The sequence below is a fragment of the Somniosus microcephalus genome, chromosome 25 (genome assembly GCF_052327205.1).
Source record: "Somniosus microcephalus isolate GS21.2 chromosome 25, FLI_Smic_1.0, whole genome shotgun sequence".
NCBI lineage: Eukaryota > Metazoa > Chordata > Chondrichthyes > Squaliformes > Somniosidae > Somniosus > Somniosus microcephalus.
Genome location: NC_141011.1, coordinates 55330849 through 55351844, shown reverse-complemented (window position 1 = coordinate 55351844; position 20996 = coordinate 55330849). Strand labels below are relative to the sequence as shown.

Below are 20996 nucleotides of genomic sequence, written 5' to 3'. Positions count from 1 at the left end.
TAGGCGGTCTTTGTGACAGAGAGGATATGGGGTCGGATGCTCAGCTCAGGGTCAAATAGTACGCCGAGGTTGCTAACAGGAGGCTTCAACCAGAGACAATGGCTCGGGAGGGGGATGGAATCAGAGGTGAGGGGACAGAGTTTGTGGTAGGGACTTTCAGTCTTCCCAATGTTTACCTGGAGGAAATTGCAGCTCATTCGGGACTGGATGTTGGACAAACATGTTAACAACGCCGGTGCAATGGAAGGATTGAGAGGTGGTGGAGAGGTAGAGACTGGTGGAGAGTAGAGACTAGTGGAGAGGTAGAGACTGGAGGAGAGGTAGAGACTGGAGGAGAGGTAGAGACTGGAGGAGAGGTAGAGGTGGTGGAGAGGTAGAGACTGGAGGAGAGGTAGAGGTGGTGGAGAGGTAGAGGTGGTGGAGAGGTAGAGACTGGAGGAGAGGTAGAGACTGGAGGAGAGGTAGAGACTGGAGGAGAGGTAGAGACTGGAGGAGAGGTAGAGACTGGAGGAGAGGTAGAGGTGGTGGAGAGGTAGAGACTGGAGGAGAGGTAGAGACTGGAGGAGAGGTAGAGACTGGAGGAGAGGTAGAGACTGGAGGAGAGGTAGAGACTGGAGGAGAGGTAGAGACTGGAGGAGAGGTAGAGGTGGTGGAGAGGTAGAGACTGGTGGAGAGGTAGAGACTGGAGGAGAGTAGAGACTGGAGGAGAGGTAGAGACTGGAGGAGAGGTAGAGACTGGAGGAGAGGTAGAGACTGGAGGAGAGGTAGAGACTGGTGGAGAGGTAGAGACTGGAGGAGAGTAGAGACTAGTGGAGAGGTAGAGACTGGAGGAGAGGTAGAGACTGGAGGAGAGGTAGAGACTGGTGGAGAGGTAGAGACTGGAGGAGAGGTAGAGACTGGTGGAGAGGTAGAGACTGGAGGAGAGGTAGAGACTGGAGGAGAGGTAGAGGTGGTGGAGAGGTAGAGACTGGAGGAGAGGTAGAGACTGGTGGAGAGGTAGAGACTGGAGGAGAGGTAGAGACTAGTGGAGAGGTAGAGACTGGAGGAGAGGTAGAGACTGGAGGAGAGGTAGAGGTGGTGGAGAGGTAGAGACTGGAGGAGAGGTAGAGACTGGAGGAGAGGTAGAGACTGGTGGAGAGGTAGAGACTGGAGGAGAGGTAGAGACTAGTGGAGAGGTAGAGACTGGAGGAGAGGTAGAGACTGGAGGAGAGGTAGAGGTGGTGGAGAGGTAGAGACTGGAGGAGAGGTAGAGACTGGAGGAGAGGTAGATACTGGAGGAGAGGTAGAGGTGGTGGAGAGGTAGAGACTGGAGGAGAGGTAGAGACTGGAGGAGAGGTAGAGACTGGAGGAGAGGTAGAGACTGGAGGAGAGGTAGAGACTGGAGGAGAGGTAGAGGTGGTGGAGAGGTAGAGACTGGAGGAGAGGTAGAGACTGGAGGAGAGGTAGAGACTGGTGGAGAGGTAGAGACTGGAGGAGAGGTAGAGACTGGAGGAGAGGTAGATACTGGAGGAGAGGTAGAGGTGGTGGAGAGGTAGAGACTGGAGGAGAGGTAGAGACTGGAGGAGAGGTAGAGACTGGAGGAGAGGTAGAGACTGGAGGAGAGGTAGAGACTGGTGGAGAGGTAGAGACTGGAGGAGAGGTAGAGACTGGAGGAGAGGTAGATACTGGAGGAGAGGTAGAGGTGGTGGAGAGGTAGAGACTGGAGGAGAGGTAGAGACTGGAGGAGAGGTAGAGACTGGAGGAGAGGTAGAGACTGGAGGAGAGGTAGAGACTGGAGGAGAGGTAGAGACTGGTGGAGAGGTAGAGACTGGAGGAGAGGTAGAGACTAGTGGAGAGGTAGAGACTGGAGGAGAGGTAGAGACTGGAGGAGAGGTAGAGGTGGTGGAGAGGTAGAGACTGGAGGAGAGGTAGAGACTGGAGGAGAGGTAGAGACTGGTGGAGAGGTAGAGACTGGAGGAGAGGTAGAGACTAGTGGAGAGGTAGAGACTGGAGGAGAGGTAGAGACTGGAGGAGAGGTAGAGGTGGTGGAGAGGTAGAGACTGGAGGAGAGGTAGAGACTGGAGGAGAGGTAGATACTGGAGGAGAGGTAGAGGTGGTGGAGAGGTAGAGACTGGAGGAGAGGTAGAGACTGGAGGAGAGGTAGAGACTGGAGGAGAGGTAGAGACTGGAGGAGAGGTAGAGACTGGAGGAGAGGTAGAGGTGGTGGAGAGGTAGAGACTGGAGGAGAGGTAGAGACTGGAGGAGAGGTAGAGACTGGTGGAGAGGTAGAGACTGGAGGAGAGGTAGAGACTGGAGGAGAGGTAGATACTGGAGGAGAGGTAGAGGTGGTGGAGAGGTAGAGACTGGAGGAGAGGTAGAGACTGGAGGAGAGGTAGAGACTGGAGGAGAGGTAGAGACTGGAGGAGAGGTAGAGACTGGTGGAGAGGTAGAGACTGGAGGAGAGGTAGAGACTGGAGGAGAGGTAGATACTGGAGGAGAGGTAGAGGTGGTGGAGAGGTAGAGACTGGAGGAGAGGTAGAGACTGGAGGAGAGGTAGAGACTGGAGGAGAGGTAGAGACTGGAGGAGAGGTAGAGACTGGAGGAGAGGTAGAGGTGGTGGAGAGGTAGAGACTGGAGGAGAGGTAGAGACTGGAGGAGAGGTAGAGACTGGAGGAGAGGTAGAGGTGGTGGAGAGGTAGAGACTGGAGGAGAGGTAGAGACTGGAGGAGAGGTAGAGACTGGTGGAGAGGTAGAGACTGGTGGAGAGGTAGAGGTGGTGGAGAGGTAGAGGTGGTGGAGAGGTAGAGGTGGTGGAGAGGTAGAGACTGGAGGAGAGGTAGAGACTGGTGGAGAGGTAGAGACTGGAGGAGAGGTAGAGACTGGAGGAGAGGTAGAGGTGGTGGAGAGGTAGAGACTGGAGGAGAGGTAGAGACTGGAGGAGAGGTAGAGACTGGAGGAGAGGTAGAGATTGGAGGAGAGGTAGAGACTGGAGGAGAGGTAGAGACTGGAGGAGAGGTAGAGGTGGTGGAGAGGTAGAGACTGGAGGAGAGGTAGAGACTGGAGGAGAGGTAGAGACTGGAGGAGAGGTAGAGGTGGTGGAGAGGTAGAGGTGGTGGAGAGGTAGAGACTGGGGGTCGTCAGTGTACAGCCCTACCATAATCTAACAAATGCTCCAACAGCCCCAGTTCAGCAACTTACTTCAGTTAGTTAAATAAGTAAAACGTTAGTTACGTCCTTGTGAAAGGGAGAAAGAGTATATTTGGATCATGGCTATGGAACTGTTCCAGAGTTTACAAGAACAATTTATTTTAGTGTCAGTTGCCTAAAACCATTGCACCGGTGTATAAGGCATGTTCTATTAATATTTTTCAGCGGGCATTTATGAGCTATGTTTTAGGTCTTGCGTGAATTTCAGTTTCTCACCTGTTTCCTTAAAATATCATTGTCAATTGCGGCACTTAGCTGTTGGGCTAAATCAGCGACTTCATTTCGGAGAGCATCAATCACTCTGTCCTTTCTCACAGATTCAGCCTCAAACACAGAGAGGAGCTTTATCTTATCTTCGAGCATCAAGATACACTTCTCCTGTTTCAGTTGAAAAACAAATCAGGTCAGTTTGGTGAGGACAATTGTGCGCAAACCATTCTGGGTGATCTTGCTGCAGGATTGTTCCAGCAGACAGATCATGAGGAAGGTTGCTGATTAGTGGCAAACATTTCAATAGCAGGGTGTTTGGAACCAAATAACACATTGGAGATACCAATTCATCAATTTTAACTGGATTAATTATTAAACATTGCAAAGAATTAATTGGGCAATCAGTATAGCCAGAATGAGTTTGCATGGTATTTCCTACATGACCCTGTTCTAACAGACTGGGCAGATATTAATTTCCCCTGCTGGTGCCTGGTTACTGCATTCATGTAAACTTTCCTTGTGCACTTCAGTTAATTAAATAAATCTGGAATTAAAAAAAGCTGGTATCAGTAATGGTGACCATGAAACTACTGGATTGTCGTAAAAACCCATCTGGTTCACTAATATCCTTTAGGGAAGGAAATCTGCCGTCCTTACCCGGTCTGGCCTACATGTGACTCCAGACCCACAGCAATGTGGTTGACTCTTAACTGCCCTCTGAAATGGCCCAGCAAGACACTCAGTTGTATCAAAAACCGTTACAAAGATGTACACCAGCGGTTCAAGAAGACGGCTCACCACCACCTTCTCGAGGGCAATTAGGGATGGGCAATAAATGCTGGCCTTGCCCGCGACGCCCACATCCCGTGAATGAATAAAAAGGAAAAAAATGATGTTAACAGTTGTTAACCAGTTTACAGCAAATGGGTTTTCCCGTTAGATCCATCAGATGGCAAATGCTGCTTTTAGTCCCGGATTTATTTGTTAAATAACTGGATTGGGACTGTTTGCTGACAAAAATGTGGTAACGGTAAGGTTATGTGAACAGGAATGTGAGCAGAGATAAGTTTTTAATAATATATGTATAGATGTAGAAATTGTGCTGTGTAGCCTTGCTTAGTGCAAGCACAGGATGGGCGTGGAGAATCAGGAGCACCACAAATTGAGTGCACTGTCCTGAGACAGGTTCTCTAATCCATGCCAAGAGCTTCACCTTGCAAACTTTGCTCAATTATTCCAGTGGAATCTCCATTACCTGCACAAGTATCTATTTTCAAATCTATTATCTGCATACAATCCTTGTGCAAAACGTCACCTCAAACTACATCAAAGCCAATATCTCCATCTGACATAAATCAACATCATAGTCGAAGAAGGATTCAATTTGTATGGTACTTGTTTTCAATCTTGTGCCTCGGGGATTGCAGTTTACTTGAGCAAGATTAAAATTTGGGGAGTCTTGGTTATTTGTAGGTCTCATTATCCATCGAGGGATGGTTTCCTCCCATTGTGGAAGCTAGTGGAGGTTCCATTGTGCATTGTGTCTATTTACCAAGAGTTCATTTGGACTTAGACTCTGACCCTATCTCCATAATGACCCTACGCCAAGTTTTGCTTTTGTACGGAGATTCCCAGCGAGCAATCTCACAGGACTGACTTCCTGCATTAACGTTAGCTGAACGGCAGAATCAGAGCCACATTTCCTTGGGTCTGCAAACCTATGAGGAACCAAGGGTGTTCACACTATGGAGTGCAACCAACAATGGCAGAGCTGTGTGCCTGCAGTCAACTGCACTGCTGCAGTGTCACCGCATGCAATGGTTGATCGATCATGTTGCATTTCCTGCAGTTTGTGGGTGCTTTAGAAATGGCAGGTAAAGGCAGCAATGAAATCTTGCACATGTAGTAAGTATTAGTGGATCTTCCAGAGTATTGTACACCATGGGTTGGAGAATAGGTTCTCTCTTGGCTTTGCATTGCTTTCTCTATCTATGCCTCTCTTTTACTTCTCTCTCCCTAACTCTTCTTTTAGTTTCTCTCTGTCCTTTTCTTCTTTCCTTTAGGGATGGAGCTGGTGGATGGTGTGGAGTGGCATGGCAGTGAAAGAAGACACCAACGATTGTAGGCTGCATGTTTGCTGGGGCTTGTGAGGAAAATGTGGCTTACAGTGGCTCCCTTCTTGTTTCCTCCCCTACAACTCAACTCCTGCATCCTCCCTTCACCCCCTCACTGTTGTCACTCACCTCACCCTGAACCCTCCATCCGCTGTTCCCCACTTCTACTTGCTCCCGTCAGAAGCCTCACCATTTTCCTCCTGCCCCATTCCCTCCTATTGATTTCCCTCAGGGGCTTTGTTTTCAAAGTTCAACTTACACATTTAAAAAAAATCATATTAGAATGAGGAAAGATACGTTCGCTCTGTGTGTCTTTCTCTCTCAAACTATTTATCTGTTTCTTGCTATCTCACAGGAGTTAACATGTCGAGACTTTACATTTTCTAATAGCACTTGTAAGGTAAGTAGAGGATTGCCGTTAGCTTCAAAATTCAGCCTAGAATGTCCCTTCTCTTCTTCACTTTTTTTTATATATAGGTGAGCTAAGACTGCCCCATGGGACTAGTGGGGAAATGACATTTAGCATTCCATATAATTACCACACATTATAATATTAAAATAAAGCGCCTTGCTGGAAGATTCAGAGCTGCACAATTTGCACAAGGATAATGGGCTAGAAATTGCGGTCGGAGATGTACCTCCAGCGTACACCTCCGGCCCGCGAAAGAATCACGCGCCTACCTGCTGGCGGCCGGGTCGTGAAAACTTGCAGCCTCAGGCCTCGAGGTGGAGGGCAGCGTAATGGCCCACGCATCCCAGGGACGCAGGCGGTGCGGAAGCGTACCTGGGATCATGCGGGCCTGGTCTTCCAATGACAAAGGAGATTTCCATTTCAACCATTTACGAAGGGAATCCCCCAATGAGATGTAATAGAAGCCCCAAATCTAAGAATTATACAATTTTATTCATAAGTACCTTCATTCCACCAAACTCATTAAAATGTAATTTTTTGATAATAATTTTATGCATCACTAAAACTGTAATCCGGGCCAGTATTTGCATAAACTCATTTCATACAATGTATGTGCATAATTTAGGATATGATAATGTTTAATTAATGGCTTAGATATCCCCTTACGCTGCTGCAAACAGGCCCTGCGCCTGCTTGCATCAACCGTAAGACTTCCATGCGCAACTCTGTGCCACGATTGCTTTTTGGTGGCCCCCGCGGATGGCCTGTCAACGCATGTGGAAATCCTGAACTTGCAGTGGATTACAATGGGAATACAACGGTGTACTTTGAGAATTCGCCGTCATACACAAACGCAATTTCAGGGCCAATGTGATGTGAATCTCTCATTAATTCCTTGGCATGTCACTCACCTGTTCTGTGTCAATGCCAACTATCCCAGGATGAAAATCTACCCCTTTAAATCTCCTATAGGTACCTACAAAGAATGCAAATAGCACCACTAGACCCCAATTCTTCTTTGTTTCCAACTCCAGATAAATTTGGATCCGATATAACAAGCTCTCTGCTAATTTTGACAATTATCTAATGGTTGTTTTTACCTTTTCATGTATCAAAGCAATATGCCAAGGGACGACACTGTTAGCGACAGCACCGGATTCTGCATAATTTCTGCAGGTTGATTGTACTGGGAGGTTGACTGAAGTCCCCAAGCCTGCAGAAGAAGAAATAAAATTCAAGGAATTAATGAGAATTGGTCAGTGTCTCTGGAAAATGATACATTGAGATGTTCAGGTATTTCAGGTTCTTCCAGCACACGTCATGCAGGTGACTACAGATGTTGTTTACTTTGTCATTTTGAGGAAATGCCATGTCAAACTTGCTCATTCTTACTTTTCATTTAGGGCAAGACTGAACCAATCCTCTTTAATTTACAGAATTTAGGGCATTCTCTCACTGCCGTTCACGTCATTTTGGGTGACTAATTGTGAGGTTCTGACATTCGAGCTCCTTTCTTTCTTTCCTGAATCATATGAATGACTTGAAACAGGAACGACTTCAGGGAAGATGTAAAGGCCTTAGACAGGGTGCGGAGGAGGTTTATCTGGGATCAGGGACTTCAGTTATGAGGCGAGGTTGGAAAAGTTTGGACTGTTCTCCTTGGAACAGAGAAGGTTAAGAGGTGACCGATTAGAGGTTTTCCAGATGATGAGGTTTGGATAGAGTCGAGAGAAATAAACGATTCCCTCTGGTGAGTGGGTCAATAACCAGAGGTCACAGATTCAAAATCAGTGGCAAAAGATCGAGAGGGGAGATGAGGAGAAATGGTTTCACTCGGAGAGTTGTGGGGATCGGGAACGCTCGACCTGAACAGGTGGTGGAAGCTGATTCCATCAATAATTTAAAAGGGAGTTGGACGGGTTCTGGAGGATGAGGAGCTCACAGGGTTACGGACACACAGCGGGGGGAGTGGGACTGAGCACGACTGGTCTTTCAAAGAGCCAGCACAGGCCGACGGGCCAAATGGCCTCCTTCTGTGCTGTAAGTTTCTATGAACACCTGAGCACAATCCCTTTCCCAGAATTACCCATGTGCTATGCTCCTATTATAATTTTTCATTTGTTTACCCAGGACTAACTTACTTTCCAGACCAAACATTTTATTCAGATGTGGAAATCCATCTGATGCCAAGAACCTCCAGGTCAAGTTACTGAGAAGTCTGCACAGGTAGACAAACTGATGATAAAATATGTGAATCCATTGCCATTGTCATACTGGCCAAAGTTTGGACATACTGAAGGACAATTCCACCAGTTTATAGCGTGGAGCTTCAGCAACATCTGCTTGCCTCTCTACAACCCTGAATGCACCAAGCCCTGGCTATATGAGCTTGTCTTTTCATACCTGGACTTCAGATAACGCCTTCCAGTAGCAGTCGCCCCAAGTCTCAGTGACCTCATCCAGTGTGCAATTGACAACTGCCTTTGGCGTGGTCGACCGATGCCGAACAGCTTGCAGTGGGGCAGCTACCAGATGTTCAAGTCCAAGGCTGCATACCAGGTTTGTCTGTTGCTTAATCCAGGTCCTCCAAGTGTGGGGCTTCAGCAAAGAGACATGTCCACCATGAGGCTCCCTCTCCCTCCAGAGTACTCAGTGAAAGGTTGATGTAGGCCAAAGACCACCTTCCTTCCAAATGTTCCTCCTTTTTTCACAAGTCGACCTGACAGCTTGGCCCTTCATCTCACCAATGGGCTTGAGGAAGTACTTTGGTTACGTGCCTAGAAATTCTACTCCATGAAGGAGTACACGTGCCTTATACTCCACACACTCAACCTTCATTGGAACTTTGCTGTCAATGAAGAAAGTCAAAAAGTGGCCTTTGCTTCTTCTCAGCACAGTCCCGAAGGACAGTGCCGACTGAAGCTGTAACCCCAGGTACCAATATGAATTAAGAACGGAGATAGTTTCTGTTTGATTCTTCCAATCATTGCCTTCAAGATCCTCTCGAGCTGTGCAAAGCTATAATATCGAACTTAGGGGCATCCACCACCATATCCCACTGGTTAGCCTAGCCGCAAAATGGTGAACAGAATGCACTAGAACCCAGATGAGTCTGCCAATAACAAAATATCATCTGCCAAAAGCAGCACCTGATTCTTTCAGAAGCTTGACACCATCCAGGACAAAGCAGTCGGCTTGATTGGCACCTGATTCACTAGCCTAAATATGCACCCCATCCATCACCGGCGTACCGTGGCTGCAGTGTGTACCATCTACAGGATGCACTGCAGCAACTCACCAAGGCTTCTTCGGCAGCACCTCCCAAACCCGCGACCTCTGCCACCTCGAAGGTCAAGGGCAGCAGGTGCATGGGAACACCACCACTTACAACTTCCCTGCCAAGTCATGCACCATCCTGACCTGGACATATATCGTCGTTCCTTCATCGTCACCGGGTCAAAATTCTTGAACTCCCTCCCTAACAGCACTGTGGGAGCACCTTCACCACACGGACTGCAGCGGTTCAAGAAGGTGGCTCACCAGCACCTTCTCGAGGGCAATAAACGCCGGCCTTGGCAGCGATGCCCACAGAGTAAAGTTCCCTCTACTTTGTTCCAGTAATGTACCAAAAGCCTCAGTCTCAGATTAGAACTCCCTGCGGCACCTGTATGAGTTTTCCACATCAGCCAGCCGCTGGCCAATCTGAATGATGCTGTATCTTTCTTGCCAACTTGTGGCAATTGTTTTGTATTGTTTAGTAGGAATTGGATTAAAATTGCCCAAAATTATTTTGCTTTGGATCTGAAAGGGTTAAAAGCAAATCCTCTCAGTGTTTAAAATGCAAAGCAAACAAATTACAAAGGAAAGAGAAAGGGGTTATGTGCGAAATCACTAAGAGCTGAGGAGAAGCCAGGTGGCGATAAAATGTCTGCCCAGCTCAAGGACTTTATACAATGGAGCCTTACAAGAATAAGATAAGGCATAGCCACCAAGCTACACACAGCTAATGCTGAAGTGTAAGAAAGATTTAATAAACTTAAACTAGTAACATAAAGAAACAAAATGGCTTGCGTAGATTATTAAAGAAACCTCAGCCTAGCAACGATGGTCTGGCAGCCTGTAGAACCAGACGTCATAATCCAGGTGGCAGAGATAAGGAACAGAACAGAAAGAATGGGCTCAGTTACAAACCAGTTGTTGATACTGTAACCTATGACCTGCAGCCCAGTATTGCAGACCAAGAAGGGTCACGAGGGCCTAACCGCCAGAATCATTGCAGGAGAGGATTAATTAGCTATTGTATTGAAGGGGTTAAATTGAACCCTCTCAGAATTCGGACAGCCGAGGTGACCACTAATTAAGTGATGCCAGCAAAATTAAACTCAGAACAAAGGAGTGGGGTCATGTGAAAGTGAATAAGATAAGAAATATCACAATAAAAATTGACTTACATAAAAAGGCAAAACTAAAACAAAGAACAATGTGAGAAGCTTTGAAAAACCAAGATAAGAGGCAGTTGTGGGACAAGACAGAATATGTGCGTTTTGCGTAAGCGAGAAGGAATATGCTGCTTTAGCTAAAAATTGTAGACACAGCAGAATATAGGGGTCATGGGAATTTGACCTGTGACCAAAGGCATAGTAAGATGTAACTAACCTTTACTAATACTGAAAAGAATCCATATGTGATCAGGTGATTATTGTAATACAAAGTGATTGGATGAAAATAGAATAAAAAGCTGTACCAACCAAGAGAGAACGAGAAGGTGCTCACACAGACCGCGGGGTCTGAGACTCTTCTCCCAGAGCTCTGATAATAAACTGCATCTTTTTACTTTTACATGGTTTAGATGTGAATTTATTTTCACCACAACAGATCTTTACAGCAGGCAAAGAGAGGAGCTTGTCACCCCAATAATCTGCACTGATGATTGTAAGCACAGGAACTGGAGGTGAAAGAATAGTGCGCTGATCCAGTACGTCCCCCACTCCCTTCTCCTCTCACACAATGTTCTGAAATCTCTCAGTATTGCTACAGACATATGCACACATTTTGCATTACTATTCAATAGTGCCCTTTTCACAGAAGAATCAATGCGGTCTTACCACTAGTTGGGCCTCTGTTATTAATTGCAGTTACCTCAGGCGTGTTGCATTCCTGGGTGTTAATCTGAGAAAACAGAATTTTCTTACTGTGATCAATCAATTTGTTTCCACTACCCAAGAAAGTTGAACTAGGCTGCATATGCTTAGAACAAACGTAAAGGTTATTGATAGGATTGAATGTACTGAACATTTGACTTGAATTCATGATGGAAGATAATAACAAGCAGTAGTTGACCCGCGATCCAGGAAATTTTATTTTACACAATTAATAGTCACTGGTTAAACCCCAGTGTAAACAACCAAAAATGGGAGTTCATAGAATCATAGAAAAATTATGACACAGAAGGAGGCCATTCGGCCCATCGTGTCTGTGATAAAATATTCCATTCATCACTCATCAGTATTTCTCTGCCTGTGACTGTGGTTGGTTTCAGTTTCATTTCCATTGTATTGTACTGTGTGTAGGGCTCCGCCCATACCTGGCTCCTATGTAAGCTGGCCCAGCCTGCAGCACATCCAGTACGGCAGACCTCTGGATGGAAGATACATTCTCCTCTGTGTGTTACCTTCTAAGTCAATAAATTGTTTCGCTAACATCGAGTCTCGGATTTATTGAGGCACATCAATGTCTGTGCCGGTCGGAAAATAGCTATCCAGCCTAATCCCACCTACCAGCACTTGGTTCGTAGCCCTGTAGGTTACAGCACTTCAAGTGCATATCCAAGTACTTTTTAAATGTGGTGTGGGGATGCCGGTGTTGGACTGGGGTGGACAAATGTAAGAAGTCACACAACACCAGGTTATAGTCCAACAGTTTTATTTGAAATCACAAGCTTTCGGAGCGCTGCTCCTTCGTCAGGTAAAGTGGAGAGATGCATAAAGACACAGCTTATATAGTCAAAGAATAATGCCAGATGATTACAGGTAATCTTTCTAACTGCCATTTATCATCTGGCATTATTCTCTGACTATATAAGCTGTGTTTTTATGCATCTCTCCACTTCACCTGACGAAGGAGCAGCGCTCTGAAAGCTTGTGATTTCAAATAAAACTGTTGGACTATAACCTGGTGTTGTGTGACTTCTTACTTTTTAAATGTGATGAGGGTTTCTGCCTCTACCACCCTTTCAGGCAGTGAGTTCCAGACCCCAACCACCCTCTGGGTGAATTTTTTTTCCCTCAAATTCCCTTTAATCCTTCTACCAATTACTTTAAATCTATGCCCCCTGGTTCTTGACCCCTCTGCTAAGGGAAATAGGTCCTTCCTATCCACTCTATCTAGGCTCCTCATAATTTTATACACCTCAATTAAATCTCCCCTCAGCCTCCTCTGTTCCAAAGAAAACAACCCCAGCCGGTCCAATCTTTCCTCATCGCTAAAGTTTTCCAGTCCTAGCAACATCCTCGTAAATCTCCTCTGGACCCTCTCCAGTGCAATCACATCCTTCCTGTAATGTGGTGACCAGAACTATACACAGTATTCTAGCTGTGGCCTAACCAGTGCTGTGTACAGTTCATGCATAACTTCCCTGCTCTTATATTCTGTGCCTTGTCTAATAAAGGAAAGCATTCTGTAAGCCTTTTTAACTTCTTTATTGACCTGTCTTGCTACCTTTAAGGATCTGTGGACATACACTCCAAGGTCCCTCTATTCCTTCACACCCCTCAGTATCCTCCCACTAATTGTGTATTACCTTGCCTTGTTGCCCCTCCCCAAATGCATTACCTCTTAGGAAAACGAAACGGCCATTAAGCAGAACAAACCTATCTCTTTTTGAAAGATCCACCCCAACTAGCCACCTTCTTACTATATCCCACAATCATTTCCCTCCCCACAAACACATCCCTCTTGAATACATTTATACAGACTTTGCCAGTGCCACTAGTCTCTTATACAATATAAAATAAAAACAGGAAATGCTGGAAATGCTCAGCAGGTCAGGCAGCATCTGTGGAGAGAGAAACAGAGTTAACGTTTCAGATCGATGACCCTTCGTCAGAACTGGGTTTTCAGAACTTCGTCAGAAGAGTGTTTTATCTTTGTTGGCTCTGAAATTCCAGGCCTTTTTTTTGCTAAAGTGTAAAAAGAGGGCAAGTTCATTCCCTGGCCAGCAAATTGGGGTGGGAGCAGATTCTGTTGGAGTTCCACCCCCAAAATCGATTGCCCCCAATTCCCCAATGAGAATGGGCCCTTCCTGCGAGCTGCCCCTTGTCGTGATTGGCTCACTGAGTCTGCAGCCATCTCATTACAATATATGCAAATGAGGGCCAGTGGAACTGCAGCCCCAACTTTCCTGGTCTTATGATCATTGGAAAAACCATGGACAGGTAAAGTCCAACTGGTCCATCGAGCCTGGCCCATGCTGCCATGGTGCAGCTTATGCATACCATGACCCCCATTCGCCCCCCTGCCCCCCGCCCCCATCCAACCAGCTACGCAATCTCCTGGAGGAGGCAAAATAAACCAATAAGGGGGGGGGGGGGAACTCTGGGAATGTCCTCTCCTACCCCTGAGGGTGATCAAACAAGTTCCAGGAGACCAAGGTGACCATTCTCTGATCCCATGCCCCCGACCTCGGCATCTCCCACGCAAAGCTCCGCTGCCTGCTGGTTATGGGGATGAGCATCTTGATGGTGGTGGTGCGCTCTCCAGTGCCTCACCTGTCACGGTATAACTCTCTTGCAACAGAGTATTAAGTAAAGGACTGTGCCCGAATCAGCATCAGAAAGCTGATGCAAGAGATGTAGTGGTTTCACTTTGTTAAAGTGGAGGACGACGTTTTTAACATTGTGTATGCAAATGAGTGATATTAGGGAAATGGCTACACAGTCCTTAAGATCCTGAATTAGCGCCTTCTTAAACCAGAGGCAGTGTGAAGGGTTAATTGTACAGCTCCTAACTTTAGAGGGTGAAGAGTATATTGGTACCCAGGAACCTCAAGGAAGTAAAGGGAAAGTGGCTGGTGTGTTATCTTGCCTGCCCTGGTCAGGTCATTGAGCTTCTTGTGACACTGGTCTGAGATTCAGTACCTGTGTCACCACAAGGCCCAAGAAATGCTTTTGAGGTTTCCTCTCATGAAGATCCAATATCCTCAAGGAGAGTTTGGAGGTCAAACTCACAGAAATTGAGAACTCCTTTGTTCCTCCTTGCATTGCCCTTGTCCCTTTTTCAGCTGTCAGTTCATCCTGTGGTAGACATTCTTGAACAGTGGGACAAAATGACAAAACAGATGAACCAGCCAATGCAACTACCTGACAGTGAACCCAGCGATCCACACACTTTCCTACTTTGCTGCCGCAATATTCAGCCACACTTGGCTGTTTTAAAAGGCTGCACTCTAATTCCCAAGCACCCTCAGCACAAGACTCTCATTTTACACTGGATTTGTGCTGGAGATTGTCCAATGGATATGCAAATGAGCTGGCCCACAGACTCCTGGCACACTCATCAGCAGGCGCAACTCCACATTGGTGTAAATTCGCTGCAACTCACCAAGTGCAATTTTGGGCCATTCTGTCCCATTTCTTTCCTCACTCCTAATTTCATAATTTTAACAGACCCACCACTGGGGCCCCCCCTCTGGTATTTGACCCCAAGGTAAACAATCCTGCTGGATGGCTTGTCTCTCAGCAATGGGGATTGACCTTCGAAAGAAATTTGATATTGTTGGGATCGACAGAAATCAACAGGCTGAGACTTTTCTTTGAGCAAAAACAAAACGTGTCTTACTTTAATCAAAACTCCACGAGGTCTAAACCCCAGCCCCGTGCAGGGGCTATGACATCATCACGCAACCGATGTCATGACGTCATCACGTTCCCGACGCTCTTAAAGGGACCCTGCACCAATAACTCAACCCAGTATGTACATACCACAACATTGCTATACAAAGTGAATTGTGTTTAGGTACATATAACAGCATTGGGTACACATTGTGTTATTGTCTCTTTGTGGTCTCCGCCACATACGTCCCCCCAGAATTCACAAGTACTGGCAATGTCAGTCGTCGGGGGGGGCGGATCACTCGGTTGGAACGGCTGCTCGATTCCGGGGTGGAGACCGGGGGGGTTCGTCGGAGGGACCTCGGGCACTCGGTGGTGGACGGAGGGTGTGGAAACCGGAGGTCGGCCCCATCTCGGGGGCTGTGCCAACTCAACGGGTCGGTCCAGATCTAGGTGGGCCGGCTTAAGACGGTCTACGGAAATGCAATCCGGCTTACCGCCGACATCCACGACGAAGGTCTTGTCCTCGGTTTCCAGGACGCGGAATGGTCCATCGTAGGGTGGCTGAAGAGGTCCCCGGTGGGTGTCGAGGCGGACGAAAACGTACTCCGCTGCACGAAGGTCGAGCGGAACGTGGGACTGCGGGAGGCCGTGCTCCGACGTGGGCACCGGAGCGAAAACCTTGGCGTTGTCCAGAAGGTCGGACCGCTGACGGGCTGCAGACCAAGGTTCCGTTGCGTTGGGGACGAAATCCCCGGGAACCCGCAGCGGCTGTCCGTAGACGAGCTCGGCAGACGAGGATTGGAGGTCCTCCTTGGGAGCGGTCCTGAGTCTCAGCATGACCCACGGGAGTCTGTCGATCCAGCTGTCATCCCGGAGGCTGGCCCGGAGCGTGGCCTTCATGGAGCGATTAAACCGTTCGCACAGTCCGTTAGCCTGAGGGTGGTATACTGTGGTGTGTTGGAGTTTCAACCCGAGGCCTCGGGCGACAGCGTTCCAGAGCTCTGACGTGAACTCGGGCCCCCGGTCGGAGGAAATGTCAGATGGGGCGCCGAACCGGGCGACCCAAGTGCTGATGAACGCCTGAGCTACATCGGCGGCCGTCGTCGAAGACAGCGGGACGGCTTCCGGCCATCGGGTGGTTCTGTCGACCATTGTGAGGAGGTGGGTGAACCCGCGGGAGGGTGGCAGGGGCCCTACCAGGTCCACGTTAACGTGGTCGAACCACCTCTCGGGCACTGCAAAAGGCGCCAACGGGGCCTTGGTATGGCGATGTACTTTGGAGCGTTGGCATACCACGCAGGTATTGGCCCAGTCGCGAACGTCTTTCCTGAGCCCGTGCCAGACGAACTTGGCCGCCACCAGCTTCTGCGACGGCTTCCTCCCCGGGTGGGAAGATTATGGACGGCGTCGAACACTTGCCGTCTCCACCCTTCGGGCACGACGGGACGTGGCTGCCCAACGGAGACATCGCACAGGAGTGTGGTGCTGGCAGCGTTGAACATGACGTCTGCTAGTTAAAGGCCCATGACCGCCGTCCTGTAGGCCTGGACGTCCGAGTCGGAGGCCTGGTCGGCCGCCATGCGGGTGTAGTCGACGCCGAGGTGCACGGTGCTGGCGACGGCTCGGGAGAGACAGTCGGCGATGGGGTTGTCTTTCCCAGCCACATGCTGTGTGTCCGTTGTAAATTCCGAAATGAAGGCCAAGTGGCGTTGCTGACGGGCCGACCACGACTCGGAGGCTTTGGCCATGGCAAAGGTCAACGGTTTGTGGTCCACGAACGCCGTGAACGGGCGGGCCTCCAACAGGAAACGGAAGTGTCGGACGGCGAGGTAGAGGCCGAGGAGCTCGCGATCAAATGTGCTGTACTTCCGCTCGTTGGGGCGGAGCTGCCGGCTGAAGAAGGCGAGCGGCTGCCAGGCGCCGTTGACCCACTGTTCTTGGATGGCGCCGACCGCGTAGTCCGAGGCGTCGGTGGTGAGAGCGATCGGCGCAACGGATGCGCCAGCATGGTCGTGTTAGCCAGGGCCCTCTTTGTGTCTGTGAAAGAAGTGGCCATCCCATCAGACCAGTTGACGGCGAGTTTGTCGGGCTTACCTTTGTGGGCCTCGTAAAGGGGCCGCATAAGCTGGGCTGCTCGGGGGACGAAACGATGGTAAAAGTTCACCATGCCCAAAAACTCCTGTAGGGCCTTAACGGTGAGGGGTCGCGGGAAGTCCATCATGGCCTCCACTTTCGATGGGAGTGGCGCCGCCCCGTCCTTCGTGATGCGGTGCCCGAGAAAGTCGATTGAGGACAGCCCGAACTGGCACTTGGCTGGGTTGATGATTAGGCCGTGTTGGCTGAGTCGTTCGAAAAGAGTCCGGAGGTGGGACACATGTTCCGTCCTGGAGGCGCTGGCGATGAGGATGTCATCCAGGTATACGAACAGGAACGTCAGGTCCCGTAACACGGTGTCCATGAGGCGTTGAAAAGCCTGTGCGGCGTTTTTGAGGCCGAATGGCAAGTGGAGAAATTCGAATAGCCCGAACGGGGTGATCACCGCGGGTTTTCGGGACGTCCTGCGGCCGGACAGGGACCTGGTCGTAACCCCGGACAAGGTCCACTTTCGAGAATACCACTTTCCCGGCTAGGCAGGTGGAAAAATCCTGGATGTGTGGAATCGGATAGCGGTCGGGGGTCGTCGCGTCGTTGAGGCGCCGGTAGTCTCCACATGGGCGCCACCTGCCGCCTGGTTTCGGGGCGATGTGGAGGGGCGAAGCCCACGGACTATTCGACCGGCGGATGATGCCGAGGCGCTCCATGGTGTCGAACTCGGCTTAGGTGATGGCGAGCTTCCCCGGGTCGAGGCGCTGAGCGCGTGCGTAGATGGGTGTTGAAATGTGGTGTTCTACCCCATGTTTGGTGGCGGTGGACGAGAACGTGGGTCTCGTAAGGTCTGGGAACTGGGCGAGGAGGCGGGAAAACTCGCCGGAGGCCGAGAGTGCACTGGACAACTGCGTCGCGCTGGACCCGCTGAGGGAACACGGGAGCGAGCTGAAGGTTTCAGCGTTGATGAGACGTCGGTCCTTGACGTCCACCAAAAGGCCATTGGCGCAGAGGAAGTCAACGCCGAGAAGGGGGGTGGACACTTTTGCTGTGACAAAGTCCCAGGTGAACTGTTGCCCGCCAAAACAATGCGCCACGTTCCGTTTCCCGAAGGTGCGGATGGAACTGCCATTGGCGGCTTCGAGGACGGGGCCTTGGTTCCCCCCTTGAATGTCTATGGTTGACGCGGGCAGGACGCTCACCTGGGCGCCCGTGTCGCAAAGGAAACGACGCCCGGAGTCGGTGTCTGTGACAAACAACAAACTGCCTGAACGGCCGACAGCCATGGCAGCCGACGAGTGGTCTTTAGTTTGCTTCGACGCGGGAAAACTGCACGGGGGCCGGCACTTCCTGGCTTTGGGGCTGAACTGCGCATGGTAGAAGCAGAGGCTTGAGGGTTGCCGCCATTGGGCTGTATCAGTGGGGGCAGGGCTCCGCGTGGCCGTGCAGTACTGTTGCCCGGCGGAGAAAAATTTGTCGGCCTCCTTGGCCAGGTCGCGGAAATCGGTAGTGGAAGAGTTGGCTAACGCCGACCGTACCTGACCTGATAGCTGTTGGAGGAACAGTTCCTTGAAGAGGAAGCACGGCGTGTGTGTGCCCAGGAGGGCCAGCATGTGGTTCATCAGCTCCGAGGGCTTGGAGTTGCCAAGCCCGGGTAGAGAGAGAAGCCGGCGTGCGCGTTCAGCTTCGGTGAGTCCGAAAGTTCGTAATAGGTGCGCCTTCAGCGTGTCGTATTTGTTGAGCCCCGGGGGGTTTTCGAGCAGGTTCACGACTCTGGCCGCGGTGGAGCTGCCGAGAGCAGAGACGACGTAGTAGTACCTCGTGTCGTCCGCGGTGATGTCCCGGAGTGCAAATTGAGCCTCGGCCTGGGCGAACCAAGCGGCAGCCTGTTGTTCCCAAAACTCGGGTAATTTGATGGAAACGGCGTTCGTCGCCATTTCGGATGAGGTCTTTGGAATCGTCCAAAAGAGCAGCGGGGTCACCAATGTTGGAGTCGACAGAAATCAACAGGCTGAGACTTTTCTTTGAGCAAAAACAAAACGTGTCTTACTTTAATCAAAATTCCACGAGGTCTGAACCCCAGCCCCGTGCAGGGGCTATGACATCATCACGCAACCGACGCTCTTAAAGGGACCCTGCACCAATAACTCAACCCAGTATGTACATACCACAACATTGCTATACAAAGTGAATTGTGTTTAGGTACATATAACAGCATTGGGTACACATTGTGTTATTGTCCCTATGTGGTCTCCGCCACAATATCAATAATAACTTCATTGGCTGTAAAGCGCTTTGGGACATCATGAGGTCGTGAAAGGCACTATAGAAATGCAAGTCTTTCTTTCTTTAACAATATATTGTTGTTTTGTTTCTTTGCAGGAGTGAGATTAACAAACACTTGCATGGCCTTGATTTCACAGCTGACCATCTTGGTGCCACTTTCTAATAGACATAGCACCCATTCACAATGGTTTAATGTTTGCAACAAAAGAGCAGAGTGAATTCATGGAAACACTATCCTATTTACCATATTTAAATGAAGATCAAAATAGTATGACTGAAAAAAGCTGACATCGTAAACTTACCTCCTTTCCATGTGCACCGTCAGATATTAGTGTTGCTGTAACATTATTTTGTCCCTGGGTATCAGTGTATATATTTTGTGACGTGCCTGTCTGTAGTTGGCGGTCTGTTCTTTGAAGAGCATAAAATCCCTGCATCTTCAGGATGACCTCTTCACCAGCCTTCCTGTAGCTGCAGAGCCACAAACTTACCCTAAAATATCAGTGGACATAAATGAAGGTCGGTATAAGTGCAGAACCAGTAAATTATTTATTGTGCCAACAGGCTATTCCATTTGCCAAGTCAGTCAATAATTTAGTGATGCCATATCAGCATTAAATACAAAAGCTTATTTGCCTTGTGCTCCTTTTTCTCTCTCTCCAAACAACAGTGAAGACATGACAATTTTAAATGACTTCAAGGCGTGGAGCGTGGACACTAGCATGGAGCTGTGGGGCCGAATGGCCTGTTTCGATGCTATGTGATTCCTGATAAGGTGCCAACGTTTCAAAGGTAACAAAATATTTGCCTTCATCCTAAAGGTAATTAAAATTGAACAAAGAACGTTCATAATCCCGCCCCCCCCCACCCCGCCCCCCAGAAAAAAAAAGGGGGGTCACCATTTCGGATGCAGAACCTCTGCCAATTTCCACTGGTGGAAATTGGCTTCTAATGACCAACAGGGGTCCAAGGCTGTATTCTTGGAGCTACAAGGCTCCCTCAAGAACTTCCGTGTTGTTGTATTCATAGTTTATGAATCCACAATGAACGTAAAGCCACTGATAGCGCACACTTGATGGGGAGGAGACTTGCCAACTACCCCGCACCCGGGACATCACAACAGACAGAATGGCCTCTGACCGTGTTGAGAATTCAGGCAGCTCTTTTACAAGTACACCTACAATAAGTAGCTGCGAACACATTCTGTGGAATGATTCCTGAAGTTTACATTAATTGTGCACACAGATGCATTGCAGCTGCATTTAAAAAAATACCCGAGTGGATAAACAACATCTATCAAAGTGCAATTTGGTAAAATGTCTAAAATTTCAAAAGGATTTTCAAAATTCGAGCTTGAATTTTAAAGCGGGGTGGGGTGGGGGGAGGAGGGGGTTCCTCTCCTCTTCCCCTTGAAGGTGCATGCACCCGTCCAGTGGAGCGGAGCTGGGAGCTGCTCCAGGAATCCCTCGGGATGATCCCACCTGGAGCCGGGGGGTGATTGACAGGTGCAGGAGACACACCTGGGCGGCCCGGAGAGCGGCCCAGTGATTCCGCACTGGCACAGGTTCGATGCAATGCGGCTTCCCGCAGATTGCTGTCCAATGTTCGGGTGCAAGAACACAACAATAAAGGAAACTACAGCGCCATTAAGTTGCCCAGCAACCTGCATGTCATGAATGAGAGCTCTGCGCCTGCGCCCTTTGCTCTGATCATAGAATCATAAATCATAGAATCATGGAATAGTACAGCACAGGAGGAGGCCATTCGGCCCATCGAGTCTGTGCCAGCTCTTTCGAAGAGCAATCCAGTCAGTCCCCCTCCCCCGCTCTTTCCCCGTGGCCCTGCAATGTTTTCTCCTTCAAGTATTTATCA

General features: G+C 49.1%; 1 protein-coding gene across 2 annotated transcripts in view; it reads right to left on the bottom strand.

Moving 5' to 3' along the window:
• LOC147100911 (coiled-coil domain-containing protein 27-like) overlaps positions 1 to 19611 on the bottom strand; it is a 51888-nt gene extending 32277 nt beyond the window's left edge. For both annotated transcript variants that reach the window (XM_085967511.1, XM_085967512.1), the window contains exons 1-4: positions 19427 to 19611; positions 11028 to 11091; positions 7023 to 7135; positions 3403 to 3564 (exon numbers count right to left, since the gene is read on the bottom strand). In XM_085967511.1, the coding sequence (XP_085823637.1) occupies positions 3403 to 3564; positions 7023 to 7135; positions 11028 to 11091; positions 19427 to 19561 (474 nt within the window). In that variant the 5' untranslated portion in view covers positions 19562 to 19611. The remainder of the gene's footprint in view (positions 1 to 3402; positions 3565 to 7022; positions 7136 to 11027; positions 11092 to 19426) is intronic.
• Positions 19612 to 20996: the final 1385 nt, after the last annotated feature.